Source organism: Alligator sinensis, unplaced genomic scaffold, assembly GCF_000455745.1.
Source record: "Alligator sinensis unplaced genomic scaffold, ASM45574v1 scaffold588_1, whole genome shotgun sequence".
NCBI lineage: Eukaryota > Metazoa > Chordata > Crocodylia > Alligatoridae > Alligator > Alligator sinensis.
In genome coordinates this window covers 1,353,667-1,375,773 of record NW_005842244.1, presented here as the reverse complement: position 1 = coordinate 1,375,773, position 22,107 = coordinate 1,353,667, and the positions used below count along the sequence as shown (strand labels likewise).

At 42.2% G+C, this 22,107-nt stretch overlaps 1 protein-coding gene across 13 annotated transcripts in view; it reads left to right on the top strand.

Annotated features, from left to right (window-relative positions):
- Positions 1–22,107, top strand: part of DOCK7 (dedicator of cytokinesis 7) — a 158,611-nt gene that overhangs the window by 86,112 nt on the left and 50,392 nt on the right. For 7 of the 13 annotated variants that reach the window (XM_025208680.1, XM_025208679.1, XM_025208678.1 and 4 more), the window contains exons 15-23: positions 8,332–8,449; positions 9,345–9,415; positions 12,363–12,501; positions 12,787–12,888; positions 13,041–13,127; positions 13,795–14,026; positions 16,765–16,929; positions 17,726–17,895; positions 21,220–21,312. In XM_025208680.1, coding sequence (XP_025064465.1) covers positions 8,332–8,449; positions 9,345–9,415; positions 12,363–12,501; positions 12,787–12,888; positions 13,041–13,127; positions 13,795–14,026; positions 16,765–16,929; positions 17,726–17,895; positions 21,220–21,312 — 1,177 coding nt within the window. The remainder of the gene's footprint in view (positions 1–8,331; positions 8,450–9,344; positions 9,416–12,362; positions 12,502–12,786; positions 12,889–13,040; positions 13,128–13,794; positions 14,027–16,764; positions 16,930–17,725; positions 17,896–21,219; positions 21,313–22,107) is intronic. The other 6 variants (XM_025208687.1, XM_025208686.1, XM_025208684.1 and 3 more) reach the window with 1 other exon arrangement.

The following is a 22,107-nucleotide window of genomic DNA, read 5'->3' as shown; positions in this document are numbered from 1 at the left end:
ATAGAAGCAGATAGATTCTTTATTATAGGAATAAAATATGAAAAATACCTATTGGTCCAGGCTGCTCCTCCTTTTCTAATGTTTAAAACTTACAATACATGTGCACTCAGAATGCATATGAGGTTGTTGGTTATAGTTGTGTTGGTCTAGGGACATAGGCAGACAGTGTTCTTTGGGTAAATGTGATATCTTTTATTAGACCAACTAAATAGGTGGAAAAATTGTTCTTTGCAATCTTTTGAGCTCAAACACCCTTCTTCAAGGCATTTGGAGAATCTGCTAGTGCAGTGTTCCTTCTTTTCCACCATGGAGGAGACATTGTACCAACAGACTCTCCAGTTGAAAAATTAAGAAAAAACCCTTTTGCAAACAGTTCCAGAACATGAGGTTGCTTTTGTTTTGCAGAGTTTACAACAAAATCATTTTTGTTTATCCAAATGCTGTGTCTTGTCTTTAAAAAGCATCTTTTTCCAATTGTTCTTATATTTTATTTTTTTCCAAGAAGAAGAGACTCTGTTCTTGACTTAGTCTTCAGTAACCCACAGGAGCTGATTCAAGAAGTAGGCATGATATGATTAAGCCTTTTACCACTCTAAAAAGGGGATGAGAGTTGCAGCTCAGGAGCTTGTATCATCTGTTATGATGCAACAGTTCCATCCGCGTGCTTCTGTAGAGAGGCAAATGAGCTAAATCACTAAATTTAACCTTCATTGAAACATGTTACATCATACCAGTTTATGCAGCACATTGAATTCCAGTACAATTGTCACATCTGTCTGTTCCCCAGGTTCAACATTCTCAGGTGCAGAAATGATGCCAAAAAAGCACACCATGGTCTTAAACTTTGCTAAGATGTTTAAAAAGAAGAATGGAGAAAAAAAATCTAACATCAAGGTTCTCCCAGTGCTGAGAGAGGTTTATTGTTGATTTCACTGGAACTAAAGCCAAGCCAATGCTCTGCTCCCGGAAATTTCTTAATTTTTAGGTAGTGGAATCGCAGAGCCCTTAAACAAAGCAGCATGCAAGAAGACAAGGAAGAGGGAAGAAGAAACAGTATGATTAAATGATGTGGTTCAATAAGTTATTCAAGCCCTGAAGGAGATTCCTGCCCTGAGAGTTGAGCTGTTACCCTTTCCCCCCTTCCAAAGAGAAGATGTATTTAACAAACATGATCCTGAAAAGTATCTGTGATCAACTACCTCACTGACCCTCATTTAGGGGCCTGCAAAGGATTTTTATAGTCTGAGTAAAGCAAAGAAAAATGTCTTTGAATTTTATAGAAAAGGGAAATATTAATAATGGTTAGAAATTTCCTCCAAGAGTTCAGGATCAGCTCTTAATTTTTAATACATTTATAAAGGATTTCAGAAAATGGCTGCAATCACATTACATAAATATTTAGAGGACTGCCTGGTGCCATCATTTCCTGGGCTTCGAAAGACTTTGCACATTAACAGTTCATTTTATGAAGGTAAAAGTGCTGCTCATATAATACAAGCTTTGCATGCTTTTTGCATAGTATTGTAGATGTCCTGCAAAAAAAGCCCCAGACACACATCTTTGGATTTAAAGCCTTGGGCTGCAAATTTTATTGATAGAAACCTGTGAATGAACTAACTGTTACCTGGCACCCTGAAGCCTTCAACCTCTCATTAATCAACACATCAAGTAATGATATATCTTCACAGTCCCAAGGTAAATGCCCTTTAACTCCCTGTATGAAGAGTGGGGCAGTTTAGTGCTAAGCACTATCACTGATATCTGGTCCCACTGCTGTCTGTCTATTGTGTCTCCCTGCTCTCTTCATCTGGTCTATGGCTAAAGCTATAGCCTTGTGTCATCAAAGTTGTAATAAATAATGTGCGGGCCGGGAGCGCCCCGAGCCCTTTTTCGCGTTGCACGCGGGCTGTGGCCAGCAGCCCGGGCACGCGGGGGCGGAGAGGGAAGGCCTTCGAGCTGGAATTAGGCACAGACGCGTGTCGGTAGTTTAAAAGATTATTTACTTACACCGAGATGGCAGTGGTGTAGGCTGGAAAGCTTGATTAAGTTGCAGTTACAGACAGACACAACACAGACGGTCTCGTGGAGGTTGCTAGGCTCCACAGTGCAGAGCTCCGGATGCTCTGGGTGAACAGGCCACCAATGTAGAAATCGTAAATACGTCTTATATTAGTCGCGCTCGAAGACGGGAAGAGGTGGGCGGTGGATCAGGCCGCCACGCTCCTCTGGATCTCACACAGGGTCTCTATTACCCTGCCGTGTACCCAGAGTCCCCACGAGATGGATGTGGAGTCCTCTTCGGCTTGGGCGGAAACTGCTCAAGCCTTTTATACGGCTAACAGGCCAATCGCTAGCCGCCACGTGTGAATAATTTAGCACTAGCCAATCACGGGGAACGAATTTGCATACCAGTGGCGGGAACTCTTTTGCACCATGCATTCCTCTTGCAACTCGAGCAATGCACTCTGCAAAAGAAGCTGCAGAAAAGGCGGGAAACTGGTCCCTGCACCGGGGTTTCCTCTTGCAACAGGAAACTCCCATGCAATGCTCTGCAACTTGACGTGGATAATTCTGATGCCGAAGCACACACACACAATCATGCCTTTTGGGTCATGACAAATAAAACCAAGTTATTACCAGCTAATTAACCATTTCCAGCCCAGCAGAGTCTACATCATAAGGCAGGCTCTGCCATAAAGTCACATAGCCATCTCGGAGGATTCCAGTAATGTTCCCAGCATCCCAACCTGTTACTATTTGCCCGGTACATTTTGTAACCAATAAAACAATTCCTTCTAACATTCCCTAAGGAAGGGCTGGGAGTTATTGCAGAACAATACTGTAAGAGGGGAACAGTTGTCATCTTTTGGGCCACTGAGGTCCTGATTTTCATTCCAGCTCCCAGCTACACCAATTTTATGCTGGAGTCACGGTACTGATGGCAGGAAAGTTACTCATCACCAAGGATCTGGGTTTTCCCATGGAAAAATGCAAACTTTCCCCTTTGAAAGAGGGGAAAAAAAGGATTTTTCCCTTTAAAGGAGAAAAACACAGGTTTTCCCCTTTGAAGCAGGAAACTATGGGTTTCCCCTTGTAGGCTGGCAGAATTCCAGCCTGCCAGGGGCTGCTTTGGGCTGGGGGGAGCAGGGGGGCAATTGGAGGCAGGGGGCACCATATATGTGTCTCGGCCGGCCAGAGCCGACTCGAGGTGATTTAGAAATTGCTCGTTCGTCAGGGCAGGCTGGTGAATGGAGAGGCAGACAAGGTTTAATGGTTGCAAAAACGTTTACTTACGCCGCCTGTAGTTGCGACGCAGATGGTCCGGTCGTCTGAACAACTATGTGAGTTGTTCCTGCTGGCGAGGCCCAAGCCAGTTAATCCATCCGCAAATTGAGTCGGCGGGAAAAGGGTACGTCTGGGATTGCGCTCGGCGACGGGAAGAAGGATCGATAGGTGATCAGTCTATCGATCAGCTAGCCGCAAGTCAGATCTCTTTAGAGGCACTCTGCAGCGTGCTCAAAGTTCTTCGACTTGGGCAGAAGTCGCTCGGAATTTTAAACGGCTAGCAAGCCAATTACTAGCTGCCACGTGTGAATAATTTAGCACTGGCCAATAGCGGGACACAAATTTGCATTCGAATAGCGGGAACTCTTTGCACCGTGCATTTCTGTGCTGCAAAGAAGAAATGCAAAATATGTAGGCATGGGGACGCACATAGGCCTGCCAATACAGCCAGGCAGGTTGGTGGGAGTAGCCCCAACGGCTGGATAAAGGTAAGAGTACAGGACAGGGTAGGGTTGGAGGGCCAGGGCTGGGGGCCATCTGGACATGGTCCGGGCATGCCCATAGGTGACATGTTGTGGGGGCATGAGAGGGCACGTGCCCCCTCAGATTTCTGCACAGATAGTAGAGCACGGGGCATGGGGTTGCAGCCTGGCCAGACCAGCACCAGGCAGGAGCTGCCTTCATGGCCCAGTGGTCAGGACCTGGTGCAGGAGAGCAGAGTGGGTCAGGGAGACTCAGGGCTGCTGGCAGCAGGGAGCAGGCAGGATGCAGCTGCCAGGTCCCATAGCTGTGGCAGCTTGGGTTCCTCTCTAGCAGGGCTGTGGGGCAGGGGGCTGCAGGTCAGGAATGAGGGGCACCAGCAGGGCTGGAGGGAATAGGAGGTTGAGAGTGAGGGGCACCGGCAGGGCCCAGGGGGCTTTGGGTCAGGAGTAAGGGGCACCAGTGAGGATGGGGGTCTGTGGGTCAGAATTGAGGGGTACTGGCAGCACTGGGGAGGCTGCGGCTTGGGAGTGAGGGACAATGGCATGAGCAGGGGCAGGGCACCAGCATATCAGGGCTGCTCATTGCCCCAAAGTAGCGGGGGGACAGCCATGGCTGGACCCGCGTTTTGGTGAGCCAAGGGGGCAGGGAGAGCTCTGATTTTTCCATGATGAAAAAACCAAAATCAAATGCCAAAATATAGGTATTTAGAATTTATTTTATAATGATTGAGGCATTGGTAGGCTTCCAAATTGTTTCAAAATTGTAAATTTATCAATAAAATATTGTGTTCAACTGATACCTATATATATAATGGCATTTCATTTTAATCACGGAAAAACATTTGGGTTTTAAATCTGAGGATTTAAACCAGCTTTAAAAATCCAGATCTGGAACCAACTTCCAACGGATCTGGAACCAACTTCCAAGGGAAGTGGTGCTCGCTCTTATCCTGAGGGTCTTCAAAAGGAGGCTAGATGATCATCTAGCTAGAGTCATTTGACCCCAGCATTCTTTCCTGCCCATGGCATGGTTTGGATTGATGATCTGCTCAGGTCCCTTCCAACCCTACCAACTATGAAACTATGATTTTGGATTTTTTAACAGAGGAAACCAGGATCCCTGCTCATGACTTATAGGAGTGTGAGTGAGATGCTTATAAGGCCTATTTATTTAAGGATACATTGCTATTGGGTGATGCAGCTTCTTTATTGTGCAGTGGCATAGGTTTAAGCCCCCAACAAGGCATCAATATTACGTTATGAGTGGTATCATCAAATTGTCCAGAGGGAAATTTTTCAAGGTACAAATAGCAGGGATGTACCCAACCCATGTCAACTTCCAGAGGGAGGTCTGCCCTTAATGGCCCTTGTGCCTTTGAGAATGTGCTTCTTTCCACCTCTCTACCTCTTCCCATGTAGTTGCCCTTACAGTCCTTCATAGCATAGATTCTGAATGTCCCCGGAACCCATGGGTGAAGTCCTACAGCAGGGTGACACGTACTCTGAAGTTAACTTGTGGATTCCCTCCCCACTTTTTAAAAGTATTCTTTGGCTGGCAGAAGACACCATGATCCACCATGCTGTGAGCCCCCAAGAGAAAAGGGAATGTTTACAGAGTTTTGGTTTGGGCTTATCTTTACTATCCTGCATAAATCAGGCCTGAACCATAGTATTGCCTTTTAATATAAGGATCCTATAGCTGGGCTTCCCAAATATGTTAAATCCCTCTCTTAAGCACTAATAATACTTAATGAAAGTTTTATGAGCAAAGTACATTTTAAAGTAAATTTTCATATCCATTTTTATTTTAAAAAGAACATCGCGGAGCAAATGTATTCATGCCAGAATGAGGTAATTTAGTGAAGCCACAAAAAAAGCTCAAGTCCCCACTGAAATAATAAGAGAACATTGATTAGGCAAAGCAACCAATGGGGACGAAATTCAAAAGGTTAATTCAGCATGAAGGACTTCGTTTGAGAGAGAAGACATTACCCTGCATGCTAGTAAAGCTCAGGAGGAGGTAAGGAATCTGACCTCATAATGCTGCTCCATATTGTATTCCAGAGCTGTGTATTAGTGCTGCTTTGCATGAAGGCTGACTTTCAGCTCAGTACTAGCTTGTCTATATATGCATGGGATTCCCATTGAAATCAGCAGGGATTCAGTACCCATGAAGAGAGAAAAGATCCATCGTGACAGGCAGAGAAGAGTCTTAGTGACAATGCCCTATGACTGTTGCTTAATAAACTTTATCATGTTGTGTTCCCCGCAGACACTGGTCCTTTGTGCTCTGCACATCTTTTTCACCCATCTGTTGTCTTTTGTGTGTAGTGAGTGAGATTGGAAGGTCTCTAGGGCAGGCACTACAGTTTCATCATGTTTCTGTATTAGATATACTTAGTGCGTACAAAGTGTATATCTGCCAACTTTAAAGACCCCCACATGCTGCTAGAGTGGTATGAAGGGGTTAGTGTAAAGGAGCATAAAGTCAAGAAACTTTAAAGTACTAGGTCTCTGAACTGTGCCACCCAGGAGCTTTCTGGAGCCAATCCCCTCTTACTATTTGTGAAGCTAAGAGTTAAAGAGGTGTCATTCCCCACTTCCCCTGTGGTTAAGTAAAGACAGTCAAAAAGCTCAAGGCTGCATCGATTGAACCAGTAAGCAAGTGAACAGACATTCACTTTTGATTCTGGAAATGCAGCCACATGCCTGCAGTGGCCCAGTCCAGAAGCCAGGGGGCACTAGAGCACACCTCCCTGCTCTACTGGAGCAGACAGCTTGGGCTAGCCCACTCACCCTACAAGGGAAGGGCTGCAGGGGAGGTGCAAAGCATCCTGGGATGCTGGGGGACTGTGAGTTAACTTGAATCTGGAGGGGATCTGGGACAGAAGCTCAATAAGCCAATTTAACCTAAATCAGTTAAGTTGAATACTACATCCCTCCAGGTTTATCTTAAACCGGTTTCAGCCATTCTGAAAATGGTTTATGTACGCTGAACTTCTGTTGTGTTACAGATTTGAACCGATTTCCAATCACTTGTACTGGTTTATGTGTAATTTCTGTCCCTAACCTGTATAACTGTGCTGGGGCAAAACCATTTTCCCACAAACAAAGTGTAAGTAAAAAGTTGAGAATCCTATCTGTACTGCCTCCCTACTATACCAGAGAGTACCGTCTGTGTGCCATCTCCCACTCTGCCCTTGTTCAGTCCCAGAAATGAGGCAACATAGCCTGCAGATGACAGAACAAGAAGCAATGGTCTCAAGTTGCAGCAGGGAAGTTTAGGTCGGATATCAGGAAAAACTTTTTTGCTAGGAGGGTGTTGAAGCACTGGAATGAGTTGCGTAGAGAGGTGATGGAATCTCCTTGGAGGTTTTTAAGGCCTGGCTCAACAAAGCCCTGGCTGGAATGATCTAGTTGGGGATGTTTCTTTTTTGAGCCAGGGGATTAGATTAGCTGATCTGCTGAGATATTCCTTTCAACCCTGATTTTCTATGAATCCTTAAAACTGTTGAGTATAACACTAAGCATACAACCATTATGACTGCATTAGAGCAGTGCTGGGGCATAGCTACATTTGCTTCATTTCTGTGACTTGGAGCATGGAGAGCCAGGGCAAATGGGCAGTGAATGCTTCAGAGTGGCACTTCTGGGCATGGCTCAGAAGTAGTGTAGACACGCTAAGTGTTGAAAGTTGTGATGCCTGATTCCTCATTGTCCTGTACTTTGCGTAATGACCCAGGCAGAGGTTGTGGGAAAATACCATCCAATCAGAAGGGATGTTGTTACACTTACTTTATAACTTCACACTGGCATGAATTGCTGTACAAGGTGTGGGATGACAAGGAGATGGCTCCAAAGACTTCTTGTGGGGGAACTGCTGTTTAACAGTGTGTGTATGTGGAGGGGTGGGATCCTTGGTTGATAATTCTGCTGGTGATACCTGAGCCAGGGTAGCCTTCAGCTTACTTGCCATGTTTCTGAGAGGCTAAAAGCAGTAAAGCCTTTTTGTAATCGCTAGAGGTGGGCACATACAATGGATAGACAGAAGGGGCAGATCTGCTGAGTGCATAGGTGCCATTTTGGCTTAGTCACTGCTGAGAGGACAACTGCACTTTGAGATCACCTTGACAAGTCACAGTATCAAGTCTCAGAGAGACAGCTGCTCTGTGGGAGATCAGCTTCCTTCTGTTTTGGACAACTTGCCACCTTGCTTATGCCCCTCTCATAATGCTAGTCTCTTTCCAGTTGAACTTGTATGGACTTTTATATTTATTAATTATTCTCAAGCATTTTTACAGTGGCAGTGACTCATAAGTACTGTAGTGGAGCATAAGGAATCAGAACTCCTGGTAGTGGAGCATGCTACTCAAGCATTCAGTGCGAGGGATTGAACATTTGAGCCTGCATGGGTACATGTATGTTTGGATGTATGTGTGCACAAGGGTGGGAATCTGACTAATGAAAATATCTCAAGAACTTCAGTGTGTTCCTTTCTAGAAATGTTGGGTGCTCCCTATAGCTTTCATGCTGAACTGATTACCGATGCTTATGTCTATTGCAGGAATCTTCTGTATGTTTATCCTCAGAGCCTTAACTTTGCCAACCGTCAAGGCTCTGCCAGGAATATCACTGTGAAAGTCCAGTTCATGTATGGAGAAGATCCAAGCAACGCCATGCCAGTAAGGGAATGCAGTTTGCTTTCAGTTCCTGTGCCAGCTGAGTCCTGCATGTATAAAATCTGACCGTGTACACTGTAACTGAAATGCTGATATATTAAATAAGACCTCTGGAGAGGTTTTCTAGATTTAACAGTATCTGGGGGGAAATACAGTGAGAGCACTGCATAATAACATAGCACCCATTTAAATGCAGTATGTCAAGCAGCTGTGTTGAACTGATGTCCCAGCTCGAGGCTCAAGAAGTCTGTGGCTGCCTCTCTTGGCTAGTGATATTTTGCTTTAGCACCAAAAAAAGTTGATTTTTATATTGAGACTTATGGCCGGATCCTCAGCCAAGACAGTTCGCTAATTTATTCTAACTGAAGATCTGGCTGTGAGCATCTTTTATCCCTGTACCACGTTCTCACTGTCATGCTACCAGCCTTCTGGGTCAAGTGCTTTGAGATCAAGAGAAGAACAGTGTCATATCGCAACCCAGTACTAGTGTTTATTATTTCATCTCTCTATTCTCCTCAGTCCCTACTTTATTTGGCCTCATTTTCCTTAATTCCCTCTGATCTCATCCTTTTTTTTTTTCTGTGGTTTCCTACTCGCCTATGATCTCCCTCATGCAAACGTAGGACCTTCCATGGCACGGCTCCCACTGCCTAATATAGAATGAGCCCACGCTGCATCAGCCAAGTCCTCAGCTGTTGCCTGTGTGTGCCTTGTTTGTAACTGGGTTTATTAAATAATAATTAAGAAGATCTAGTAAGACATACAGAAAAGGACAGATACTCTGTGTGTAAATTGATGCAACTCAATTGACTGATTTTTGTACCAGTTAAAACTGTTGCCTTATGTATCAACATAACATAGGACTAAACCTAAACTACTTTTTGGTTGTTTCTTGCAGGTCATTTTTGGTAAATCTAGCTGTCCTGAATTTTCCAAGGAGGCATACACAGCTGTTGTCTATCACAACAGGTAAAAGAGAAAAAGAGCCTTTTAAGAATGGGTTGTTCTGATTACCTGCTGTCTTACTCTGGTGTCCCTTCACCGGTGCATACGTGGAGAAATGCAGTGGTGAATACTTGTCAGTGATAAATAAAGAACAATATGCCTTATGTTTATAATATATAAAATAATTATAGCACTTAATAAAAGTAGGCCTTGGTGCTTCAGTTAAATATTTACAGTCTGAGGGCCTGATTCTCCTTTTCAGTACATGGATATACCTCAGGAGTCTCTCTGTAAGTTGGTGGCATCAGAAAAGTGATGTGAACAGCAAAATATATCCTAAAATGCTCTGTCCCACTCTACATTGAGCTCTAGCTTGTTCCAGCATATGAAGCACCTGCTCAGTTTTTCAAGGTGGATTGCATACCTTGCATCATTGAGCTGAAGGCTCTGACCCCGACATCCCCGTTCCAATTAGCACTCCTTGTTCATGTAAATAGTTCCATTACAGTAAGTGAACTACATGCATGAATAAAGAGCTCTCATCTGAGTAAGTAATGCAACATTTGGCTCTGATTTTGCATCTGGCTGCTACTAGTTGTATTTAAAATGCATTTAAAGCCAAGGCACTGTTCACTTCAGTGGAAGCAGGTTGGGCAGTGCTTATGATGTCTAAAGCTTAGTGAAAACTGTGTTCGGTTTAGGGCCAGATTAATGTAAGCACATGATTAGTACTTGTACAGATACCAAGAGTGAAATGCTGGCCCCATAGACAGATCTAGGATTTTGTGATGGGGAGTGTGGGGGCTATATTCTACTCTCAGTTCCTTCCTTACTTCCAGACAAGCAGACCATGTCAGGGGATAAGCAGCAGGGAATTTTTTGAGATCCCAAAATCATTTAAGAATTGTTTCCCTGTCCCACCATTCCCCACTCTCAGCACTCCCTTTCTCTGCCTCTGTTCTCAGCAGCATGTCTCCTCCCCTCATTTTCCCTTCTCCCACCTGGTGTTGCCTCTCTCAGGCTGATGAGGGGGTGGAGGATGTTCCAGAGCTGCTTCTACCCCATTCCAGCCAGGGACAGCAACATTAGCAGCAAATGGGATACTCCTCTCTGCCCAGAGCCCTGGGTGTTCCCTGCTGAGCGACTCTGGAGCTCTTCCCCCACAGTTGTCTCAAACCACAGCTCTCCAAATTCAGTGCGCAGTGGTGAGAGGCTCCCTCCAGAGCCTATATTCTCTCCAGGGAAATGGGCAATGAGAGAAATGCACCTGCTGCTCATGCCACTGTTCTCACTGAACCAGGCAGGAGTGGCTCTAGAGCCCCTCCTCCCCCCTTAGCTTGGGATATCAGGCTTAGTGGGGGCAGCAGCAGAGTGAGCCCATGCGGCTAAGGATGGAGAAGTTGGGGAGGGAGGGCTGAGATTGGGAAGCGGAGGTGGGGAGGGGGAAGAGACAGAATTTTTACCTGATTTGTGGATTTAAAAAAAAGTCTGCTGTTATTCCTAACTGGGTCTTAAAGGGGGGTACATCTGCCCCACTGCATCCCCCCTGGATTCCTGGCTCCATTAACAGTGAGACCATAGTCAGTAACAAAGCTCCTATTGACTTTGGTGGGGCTAGGATTTCAAACAGATCTATACGGAAGAGGCAGGTACTGTTTTCCTTGCAGATCTATACGGAAGAGGCAGGGACTGTTTTCCTTGCACCCCTGAAAGTAGAAAGAAAATTCACCTGATTTACCCTTACATGAGGAACGGCTGATAATACTGCTTAGTCATCTGCTTTTAACCAAATAAGTCATAAGGGATGTGCGCTAGTTGTCTTTTAAAAAGCAAAGTAATTTGTATTTTTCTGAGAGACCAGCTCTCAGGTATGAGCACTAGGGTTAGTCCACCGCAGTGGTGAGCAGCCATCTGGCAAAGCCAGACTTAGGTTGCTGTGTCTTCACTGGCACTGCACTCTGCGCGCAGCTGCGACTTCTGGGGAGAAGTCCCACTGTTCTTAATGCTGCCAGAAACTGAGCTGCTCTAGGATTCTTGCCCAATGAATTGTGGGAGAATTTGTCTGTACTCCTGGGAGCATGGGAAAATGGTAAGGCACTGGAAGACTAACCATTTGTGTGGTCTAGCCTGCATCTGAACAACATTATGATCAGATTTACCAGTCCAAGTAAAGAAACATCAGAGCTGTAGCATATATATGCTCCCCTGGCGTAGAGGAGATCCCCCCAGGTAGAGGAGATCCTAAAGTATTGTCATGGCTAGGGGAAGCTCTCATGTAAGAATTGGAATTAGTGCTTCAGTGAAGGCAAAGTAATTTGGAAAATCCCAGCCAGCATCTGAAACCTTGGAATCTTAACTTTCAAATGGCGTGAAACATTAGTCTTCAGCCAAAACAACTCCTTGGCTCATACTGAACTTCAAGTATGTGAGGGGCACAGGGCTGGCATGCTTAAAGGTTAACACATGTTTAAGTGCTTTGTGAATTGTTGCCTTAACTGGCCTGTTAAACTCTTCTTGAACTTGGAAACTGCAGATGATGACTAGCTCTCAGACAAAACACAGCATGGTGCATCAATTAGAAATCTGAAGCTAGTTAGGTTTTACAGTAGAATAGCAAAGCAATATTTTTTTGACTGTTAACATGATGACCTCCATGTTTAAAGTACAACATACACAGGAGCAGAAAAGCTTTTGACAGACCAATACATATACTTTCTGAAATAATACTCCTTTGCAAGCACTAGTGATCAGAAAGTGAAATGATTAATCCCTTAAGATACTCCATTTCTTTCCTTCCTTTCATATGCTTTCTGAAAAAGATTTGGTTTCACAATACAAACAGGATTTTGGAAAAAGTATACATCAAAAAATACAACATGACATGATTGAATTTAGTTACCTGAATGCCAGTAATGATACACATCAAAAAAATTTGTTCCATAATTAAATTGATGATTTTGTCTTTAAACAGATCGCCTGATTTCCATGAAGAAATTAAGGTTAAGCTTCCAGCCACTTTAACTGACCATCATCACCTCCTCTTTACTTTCTATCATGTCAGCTGCCAACAGAAACAGAACACTCCCCTTGAGACTCCAGTTGGATATACAGTAAGAATCTTCTTTGCTTGCTTTTTAAACAAAATCCAAAGCAAGTTGTGTTCATAGGACCTTGGTTTGCATGCCATTAAGCATCATTATTAGCACTTATACATGACATAATTTGTCATTACATGATGTGATTTGAATAACACTGCAATTTGTAAGTGTGTGTTATTCCAGTTTATCACGCATTGCAGTAGCTATGTTTTCATCCATAAAGTGCCTGAGTGTGATATGAAAACCTATGAGGTTTAAGTGAGGTCTAAGATATGTTATATTTATCCTCCTCTTAAGTGGATCCCGATGCTTCAGAATGGACGCTTGAAGACTGGTCAGTTCTGTCTACCTGTTTCCTTGGAGAAACCACCGCAGGCTTACTCTGTGCTTTCTCCAGAGGTTAGTTATTCCTCATGTTTAAAATGTTTCTGCAGAACAGATGAGTCAAAAGCCACAGACGATTTTGAAATGTTTAAGTTTTCTGGAGGGCTGTGGCTAGCACTACCTTAGCTGTAACATGATTATTTAATATTTTCATGAACTTCTTATAGGTGCCCCTTCCTGGAATGAAGTGGGTAGATAATCATAAAGGAGTTTTTAATGTGGAAGTTGTTGCTGTATCATCTATCCATACACAGGTAAGTGTTAATATAGGTTACAGTAGCACATATAGCTTTATGCTTAAAAGTGGCAGCACCATGGACACTGAATTTTTATATAAGCTACAGTACATGTAAAAAAAAAAAAAAAGTACACTTTTGTCAACTTCAATGAATGCTTGAAATAACAAAGAATATGAAGTATTGAGATGACTGAACACAGAACCATTTCTCTGAACTCCTCCTTCAGTGCACCAGTAGAGTTTGGATTGAAGTTGATGAGAGTTTTGCAAGCAGCCCTGAGAATAGAATGGCCAACAATACTTTCAGTTGTTCAACCTATTACATTTAGATACCATGTGTGAAGCAGAGCTCCCACTTTTGGTCTTTTGTCTTCCCTTTTCACTCTGGCTTCTTTGTTTAACTTTCTACTTTTCTAAGTTTATCCTCTTCAATTTGCCAAGTCAGCCTGTAGTTATTTTCACTAATGAGTATTTACGTTTTATTTTATAATGCACACGTACATTTTGAATACGACATTTTTTTTAAAATACATATATTATTTATTACATTTATATGTGGTTGGGAGAATGATTTCAGTTGGTTTGGCTTTATTGATATTTTCTCAATAAACAGGTAACTTCCAGTGGCTCCCATGAGACCTTAAAAGTTAAACATCAAGAAATTTCTTTTTGTTTGTGCATAGGACCCTTACCTCGACAAGTTCTTTGCACTTGTCCATGCTCTAGATGAGCACATGTTCCCTGTGCGAATTGGAGACATGAGGATTATGGAAAACAACTTGGAAAATGAATTAAAAAGCAGCATTTCAGCTTTAAATTCATCTCAGCTGGAGCCAGTAGTACGCTTTCTTCATCTCCTGTTGGATAAATTGATTCTTCTCGTAGTAAGACCCCCTGTCATTGCAGGCCAAATAGGTATTTTATTTGATTTTAATTTTTATAGAATTATGTAGCTGCTGGTTTGACACTTGCAATTTTGTATGTAATGAAGAAATAAACAGCCATATTTAGGCTTGTGTTTTAGAGCTGCAGATATACCATGTGTCCTCAAAATAAAGCATGCTGGCAACTAGATTTGTAGTGATCTACACACTAGAAATATCTAATGGAAAGATTTTTTTGGAGTGGCATCGATGTCCAGTTTGGGGTACTTTACAGGGGCTCAGTTTTGAGAGAGTAGTCACTTTTGGAAATCAAGGCCCATTAAGGTTTCACAGTGTCAAATTAAGACATGTGGTTTTGCTATTCACTTTGGAATATCTTTGCTTAGATAAGGGTAGATTTAGACATTGTACATTCCTGAAATTGTAGTGGATTTGATTCTGTCAGCATGAGTAATTCCTCCTTTCACTCGGTGTTATGGGCTGTGCTGTGCTTAAATGATGCAATTGAACACTGGGTGGAATTTCTCAGTATTTCAAGTCCTGCAGTTCAAACACAGGTGAAGGTGTTACTGCTCTACTTTCTGAACACACCTCAGAGAATTGTTTGCTTGGTAAGATAAGCAAGCAAGCTTGTTCTGATATGGTGTGCTTTTGATAAGCACAGATGCTTTTTCTTCTCAAGCATGCACAGCAGGTATGGATAATACTCTGTTGGCTACTTGTGAATGTCAAGGCAACTTGTGCTCTTAAGTTATTTAGGCACTTTTGAAATCTTACCTATATTGTACAGTGGCATCTTGTGGTATCTTGCATGGCCAGGAAGAGAATTAAAATAATTTAAATGAGGTTATTAAAGTTACTAGAGGTGTTCCAGTAGAATAAACTTGAAAATTAACTAGAGTGACCTCCACACTGAGTTTGCAGTGATATGTATTCTACGCCAGCTCGGAGGTTCAGCTTGTCTAAAAGGACCGAGGAGTTCAAAGTATAAATATCAGCTAATAAAGTATGGACTGTGATTACTGTTCTGCTCTTAAGAGTCAGTGAAGTTACACTGAATTTATACTGATCTTACTTAAAGCAGGTTTTGGCCCTTATGTTTGAAAATGTAGCAGACCAGAGGCAGACAAGGTTCCTTGGGTGAATCTGATATCTTTTATTAGACCAACCCAAATAGTTGGAGAATAGTTATTAAGCAAGCTTTCAGGTTCAAAAACCCTTCGTCAGGCTAAGGAAGTGTCAGCAGTTGGGGTGTGCTCTTCCTGGATGGAATGAAAAGTAAAGAAGCCAGCGGCTGGGCTGGGGAGTCAGTTGCCAGGCAGATTATAATGTGTCAAAAATCCAATGACTATATTTAGTCCTAGTAAGGTTAGGTCCTTAGTATTTTAAAATGTTTAAAATGTTGGTTGACATTTTCAAAGTAGTGAAGTGAATGGGAGATGTCTCAATCCCCTAGCTTGCTATTTTCTGTTACAAAAGTGATTTGTTTGGGCAACACAAAGGTTGCCTTGTTTTGAGCAAGATGAGGACGGTTCTGTTTTTGAAAGCTCTCAAATGGTTTGTTTTGTTGTGGTTTGTTCATAGTGCAAGTCCATGAAACTATTGGCTGTCTTTTAAGTAACTAAGGACAAATACACATTCGAGTTGCAAATCTAGACCAACCCTTATCTGATTAGATTGTTTCCCTGTGTCCCCAGTAGGTTTTCCATCTACTCATTTTTAAACATAACTTGTTCAAATATAACACTGGGTGGTTCTTGTTGCTACACTAACATTTCAGTTGTTACTGGACTGATTCAAAATAGTTAATGGAGAACATGCTGTGAACATCCTGAGATGTTTTTTCCACTGTTAGCCAGAGGCTTGATACTGATCCTGTTGGAATTAATGACAGAACTAGTGACTCCAGCCCTCGAGTCTTCACATTTGATATTAAGCAAAATGGAGATTCATTTCTATAGGTCACACTTCTTAATCTCTTTGTTTGAACCGGTCTCAAGTCTTCAAAATTTCAACTAAATGTTTTTATGAGCATCTCTTGCTATTTTATGACAGCTTTGCTGTTTATCTCCTAATTGTCCATGTCTAAAATTATTGGAGGGTCATCTTAAATTTATCCCCTTCACCGCTGCAGCAGGGAAAGCAGTGGCAAAGGGGAATGCATTGGGGAGGCAAGAGGCAGGGGAGGCAGGCAGCCTGACCCCAGCCCCTTACCCCCCTGCACTTTGCCCCCATGCCACTTCCTCCTGCCCTTTGACTGCCCACCCCCCACACTTGTTCCCTGGTGTTTGCCCCCCCACCACACATTCCCTACTTCTTGCCCACCACCAGCCACTTGCCTCTCCCCCACCTCCTTCCCCTTCCTTTCCCCCTCCACCACTGCCACATGTTGCACTCCCAGGTGGCTCCATGCTGGGTCCCTCGCCACTCTCTGGCTGCAAGCTGGGTCCTGTGCTGCTTTTTGGCCCTGTGCTCATTTCCCCACTGTTTCCTTGACTCAGCAGGGAACCAGGGAGCAGTGCAGGACCCAGTGCCCAGCCAGAGAGCAGTACGGGAAGTGGCGCTGGGTTCTGCCCTCAGGGACCTGGCAGGGAGCCTGAGAGCAGCACTGGACCCAGCCCTGCCTGCGAGTACTCGGTTGTAAGACAAAGCTTTGTTTTCCTCATGATGAATGGGGGTCAAAAACCTTGTCTTGGCATCAAGTAAATATGGTAGATCGTAAGTGCTGCTGAGAGTCTTAAAAATCAATTCCCTACTTACCCTTGTCAGTCAACCTGGGACAAGCATCTTTTGAAGCGATGGCATCGATCATAAACAGACTCCACAAAAACCTAGATGGAAACCAGGACCAGCATGGCAGAAACAGTCTTCTCGCTTCTTATATTTATTATGTTTTTCGTCTGCCAAACACCTACCCCAATTCACCTTCTCCAGGTACTTCTACTTTCTGCTTTTAAAAAATGTTTTACTGATAACATTGAATTATACTTTGTGTAAGTTCTTCCCTGTATTTTAGCCAAATCCCAGGAAGAATATGATCCCTACTTTAGGACAGATGTTATTAGACAGTCCTGGTAGGTTCCACCCAAGTCCTGACAGTAACTTACACCTTGATTTCTGCAAAGTAGCCATTTGTGAGATGAATTGAATAGTACTTACTTATTTCAAAAGCTGAATTAGTTAATATTTGTGAAGGGTTTTGAGATTGTTAGCTTACTAGTGTTGTATAATTGCAAGGAATTATTTTTATCCTAAGTGGAAAAAACTTATTCTGAAGAGTGAAATTCTTCCTTCTTGTGGGAAAATACAGGTATGCACAGATTCTCGTGATTGGACAGCCTGTGCTTGACACCAGTTTGGAGTGGAGTCAGTGTGACGTTAGACTGCATTTGTGACTTGGGTCTGGCAACATGGTTCCAGACACAAGATAGAACAGCCACTAGGCTGAGTTTCCAGTAGTCCCAGTCACCACACTAGTTGTCAGGGATCAGTGGACAAAGCGGCATTCTGATTATACTCTGTTTTTCCAAGTCACATACCCAATACTGGAAAGCTAAGCATGGTGATGGCAGAGGAGTAATTACAGCAACCTTTGCCATCAGAAAGGTTTCCTTCTGACTAAATCTGCCAGGACACAGATGGTATGCAGCAGCAGACTTTCCATGATCAATATGTAATACAGTTGTAATACAATTTGTAATATAACAGTACACTCTTTATGACATTGTAGGTCCTGGTGGTTTGGGAGGATCAATGCATTATGCTACCATGGCTCGATCAGCTGTCCGACCAGCAAGCCTTAATTTGAATCGCTCAAGGAGTCTTAGTAACAGCAACCCAGATATATCTGGGACACCAACCTCACCGGATGATGAAGTTAGGTCAATCATTGGAAGTAAGGTATGGGTGCACTGCTTAGGGTCATGGAGAATCTCCCATATTTCTCTTTAATTGTAAATTTAAAAGAAACTTGAGCACTTTATTTCTTTTCAAAGTTCTTACAGCTAGCTCCTCATTGTCTTGTCTTATGCTGGTAAGGTGGCTGGCACTTTGCTCCCAGAACACTTGCCACGCTATTTGACTTGTTAAAGATGATGAGAAGGAAAAACAAGACCAACCATGTCCTACCCCATCTTCTAAGGGTCCCCAGCATAAACTGGATGATGGGGATGGGGGGCAGGATCCCTTCTGGGCTTAGTGAACAGGAAGTGAAGGGGTAACTTTTAGCATGTTACATATGCTTCTCAGCTGCCTTTGTGAACACCCTTAGGGAACAGTAAGAGAGCCTTTGCCTGAAGTGGATTAAGCCTTCTTGCACTTAATGCTCACTAAGAGTGGCCCCATTGGGAAGCAGTGCAGAACCCCCTGCTTGTTTACTGCACGCTAACTTCCTGTGTTTTCTTGGGTACAGATCCTGAGCTGGCATAAACTGTTAGTGCAGTGAGAATTGACCCAGCTGGAGACCTGCCCTTTCCTCCAACCCATTGTTTCTCTGGCACAGATTTACTTTCTGAACCACTTCAAAGAATGTTTTTCTACCCAGTCCTTCAAGAAAATTAGTGAAGCAGTTTGTTGGTACAGTCACCCACCTGGGGCACCTTGACATTAGGGGAGACTTGATCTGAGAAAGAGATATCACTAATTTTAAAAGAACAGGCGTGTCATTTTCTTCCCAAACAGGGAGAAAGGCGAAGTTTTGGTAGGTGAATCATTATTTTTAAATGAAATCACGGACTGGAATACTTGAATGTCTCACTAATTAAACAACCTTGACCTTTTGTGAAATGCCCAGGGGAGTAATATGCATATGGAATTTACCCAGGATATTACAGGCTTTATACATGCTGGATCGTGAATAATGTGGCAATAGAAAACAGAAAGAGATTTTTCTTCCAGAGATGTGTTCTGCACTTTAAGTAGCTGCTGTGTATCTACTATTACTGGAGGTGATTCCTGATGACAGCTTGGTTAACGGATACAAAAGCTCAGTATGAATATTCAATACCTAAGTTACACGTAATGATTTCTACTTGTCAAAACCAGTAGAAAGATCTGAGTACCTGCAGAGGATGCTAAAATCACCACAAACGTGCAGAAAAATCCAATTGCATATTCCCAAATAATGATTTAAGCAAAACCTACTAAACAGTCTTCATTTTAGAATAGGGGCTATTGTTGGATGCTTTCCATATTGAAAAATTGTGTATCTGATTATTTGATACAATTGTACAAACTAAATTCTGTTGTAATGCAGATATTTTGGTAGATTTGATTTAGATAAACTCTTGAATTCTGAAGTACTGTAGTTACCTCCATTATTGGATCACCTTGAATTTGTAAAATATAGATAGTTTGGGATCTGTCATTTATCTGGGGTCTGTCACTTACTTCTCTTTCAGTTTTTTGAGGGCAGAGACCACATTGATGTTATGTAAAATTTAGTGACTGCCTTGAAGTGGTCTTAAAACTATTTTATGCTTCCTGGAAACAAACAGAAAATATCAGGCACTCATGACTGCTGTTAATTTTATTAGGCCCTTATTCTGCATGTGGATCTGCATAACCCAAATTTGCAATCTAGTTGCAAGAATAAACCTCATAATTGCTAAGAATTTAATAGGATTTGTGTTCTTCATAGTGAGGAAATCTCTGCATTATCAAAAATTGGCTCCTGCTTTATACATTTTAAGTACACATGCAGCTTCATTTTAGTGGGTTATCCCATTGAAGTAATTAAGATTAGGCATGTGATCAAAATTAAGTGTGATCATAAAGGATATGCAGGAATGGGATCTTGGGTTCTGATTCTGCAGCATGAGTTTAGCTACAAATGGTGCCATTCACTTCTGTGCACAGAATGCAAAATTATACGTGTAAAGAAGCCTTCACAAGGCTGATTTCTTTCTTTTGAAAGAAAACTAAGACTAAAACATGATTTTGAAGTACATATTGTTAATATACATTGCCAATGGGTCTGTTGAACAAAATTTTACACTGTTGTGCTGCTTCATACTGGATTGGTTAATGTGTCATTTACGCCATAACAGTGAGGAGTGGGTTTTAAAGTTGTCTCAAATTGAATGTGAGTTTTAAATGGGTGAGACAAATTGTTTTTATCAGTGGTATGCCCCTTTTCTGGGAGCTTCTGCTTCAGGGTCGGAGTTTGCATAGAGACACTAAAGTTCCCTCATTCAGGTGGGCATTGCAACTCATTTGTGAATTCATTTATCATCAGGTTTATATATCACGATATCTATTTCAATGCATTATATAGCATTGAGTATTGATTCTGTGCAAGGTGATCCAAAGTCCATTTAAGACAAGAGACTGAATTTAGCCATCTTTGGATCAAGCTTAACAGTTTACACTGTAAAGCAGTTTCTAGAATGAGCCCAATTTTGATTTCCCACATTATCTTTTAACTTTCTTGTGAAAGGTAAAAACCTAGCTCTTTTCCAACAGAAAATTAGCCTATATGATCTCCTGGCAGAGGAGGTTTTTGGGGACAAGCATCATATTAATTAGACCAGATTTTTTTGAGATGTTAGAATTTGAAAATCAGGAATGTTGTGCTATAAAAATGAAAAGTCATTTAAAACAAAACATTTGGTCTCAGTGAGAAACCCTTGTATTTTCCTCTCTGGTCCTTATTAAAATCTAATATACAGAACTGTTTTTCCCAGTCGGCTGGAGTAATTTGCTGTGAACATGCTGCTTTATCTCTTCAGAGTTTATATATTTTCCAGTTAGAGCATGCAGAGTTTCTGAACACAGTAGGGCAAGTAACCTGGGTTGAAGAATACAGAAACCCAGCAGGCTATCCTTTTTAGTTTAGGTCATCTACAAGCCAGATTGTTCTTTATTTCATTGGTGTGCGTTTGGAGTGACCCTGTAAAGTCAGTTTTAAACTCATGTAGATGAGCAGAAATGTGGTTTTGTCGAGTGCAGAATTCCAACGTGACAGGCGTAGCCTGGACAGGGGCCTTCAGCAATGCTGATGTGATGTATGTGTGATGAAAAATAATCAAATAACCTTTGGAACTAAAATTTCTCAGTAAGTGCCTGAGACTTTGGGTTGCTTTAACACTACTAATTGGTGATGTGTTTGCGTGGAACACGTTTTGATTTCTTTTATAAATAACGTTTCGCTACATCTGATTATTGTATGGCATGCAACATGTAATGTTTCTTTCCTTTCCCAACTGCTTTCTATTATATGCCCAGGGTTTAGATCGCTCCAATTCCTGGGTAAACACTGGTGGTCCCAAAGCTGCCCCATGGGGATCCAACCCCAGTCCAAGTGCAGAGTCAACACAGGTGGTGTCTACGTTAGAGTTTTTTTTTTTTTGGCTGATATTTCCCTGTTGAACATCTTTCCCTTTTTAAGTGTAAACCTTGGTTTTGGTGGCTTGCTTTTTGAATCTTTGAAAAGCTAGCAATTTTTATTTTTTTAAATCAGCACTTTTTTGTTTCCACCACACTGCATGAAACCATAAAATACATTCATAGCGTGTTCCCCTCCTTTTGTGTAAGTGGCTGCTGGTCTGTGACATTAAGATACTACAACTGCTTTCCTTTTTTTAATGTTAGTTCCTCCTTTGGGTGGACCACATTTCTAAAGCAAACATTAGTCAAAGTTCCATGCTGTATCATAGTTGTCCATGTTTGCTTTTGGTTTTAATGTTGCAAACCATTTTACCATTTCCATATCATTTAGTATTCGTAGTCGAGCAGTTCTTTCTTTTTAATGTGAAGGTTGGGCTGAAATGTCATTAAACCAAAATTGCTATACATACAAAAGTTGGAACCCATCCTTCCTATTATGTAAATGAATTGTCTCATAAGATGAAGTTGTACCTGTTCTTTGTTGCAAAGTATGAAATTTGTAGTGGCTTAAATGAGATAGATTTCACTTATTTACCCATAGCTGCCTGCTGCTTGACACTGCATGGTTGCTTTGAACATACCTCTCAACTTCCTCTCCCTTTAAACTCAAATTAACCTCACTCTCACAAAGATTTGATATAAACTCAATTACATAGAGGCAAATTATTTCCATCAGAAGTGTTGAATCCTGAAATTGAGCTTATGGATACCATTGTGTGCGCTAAA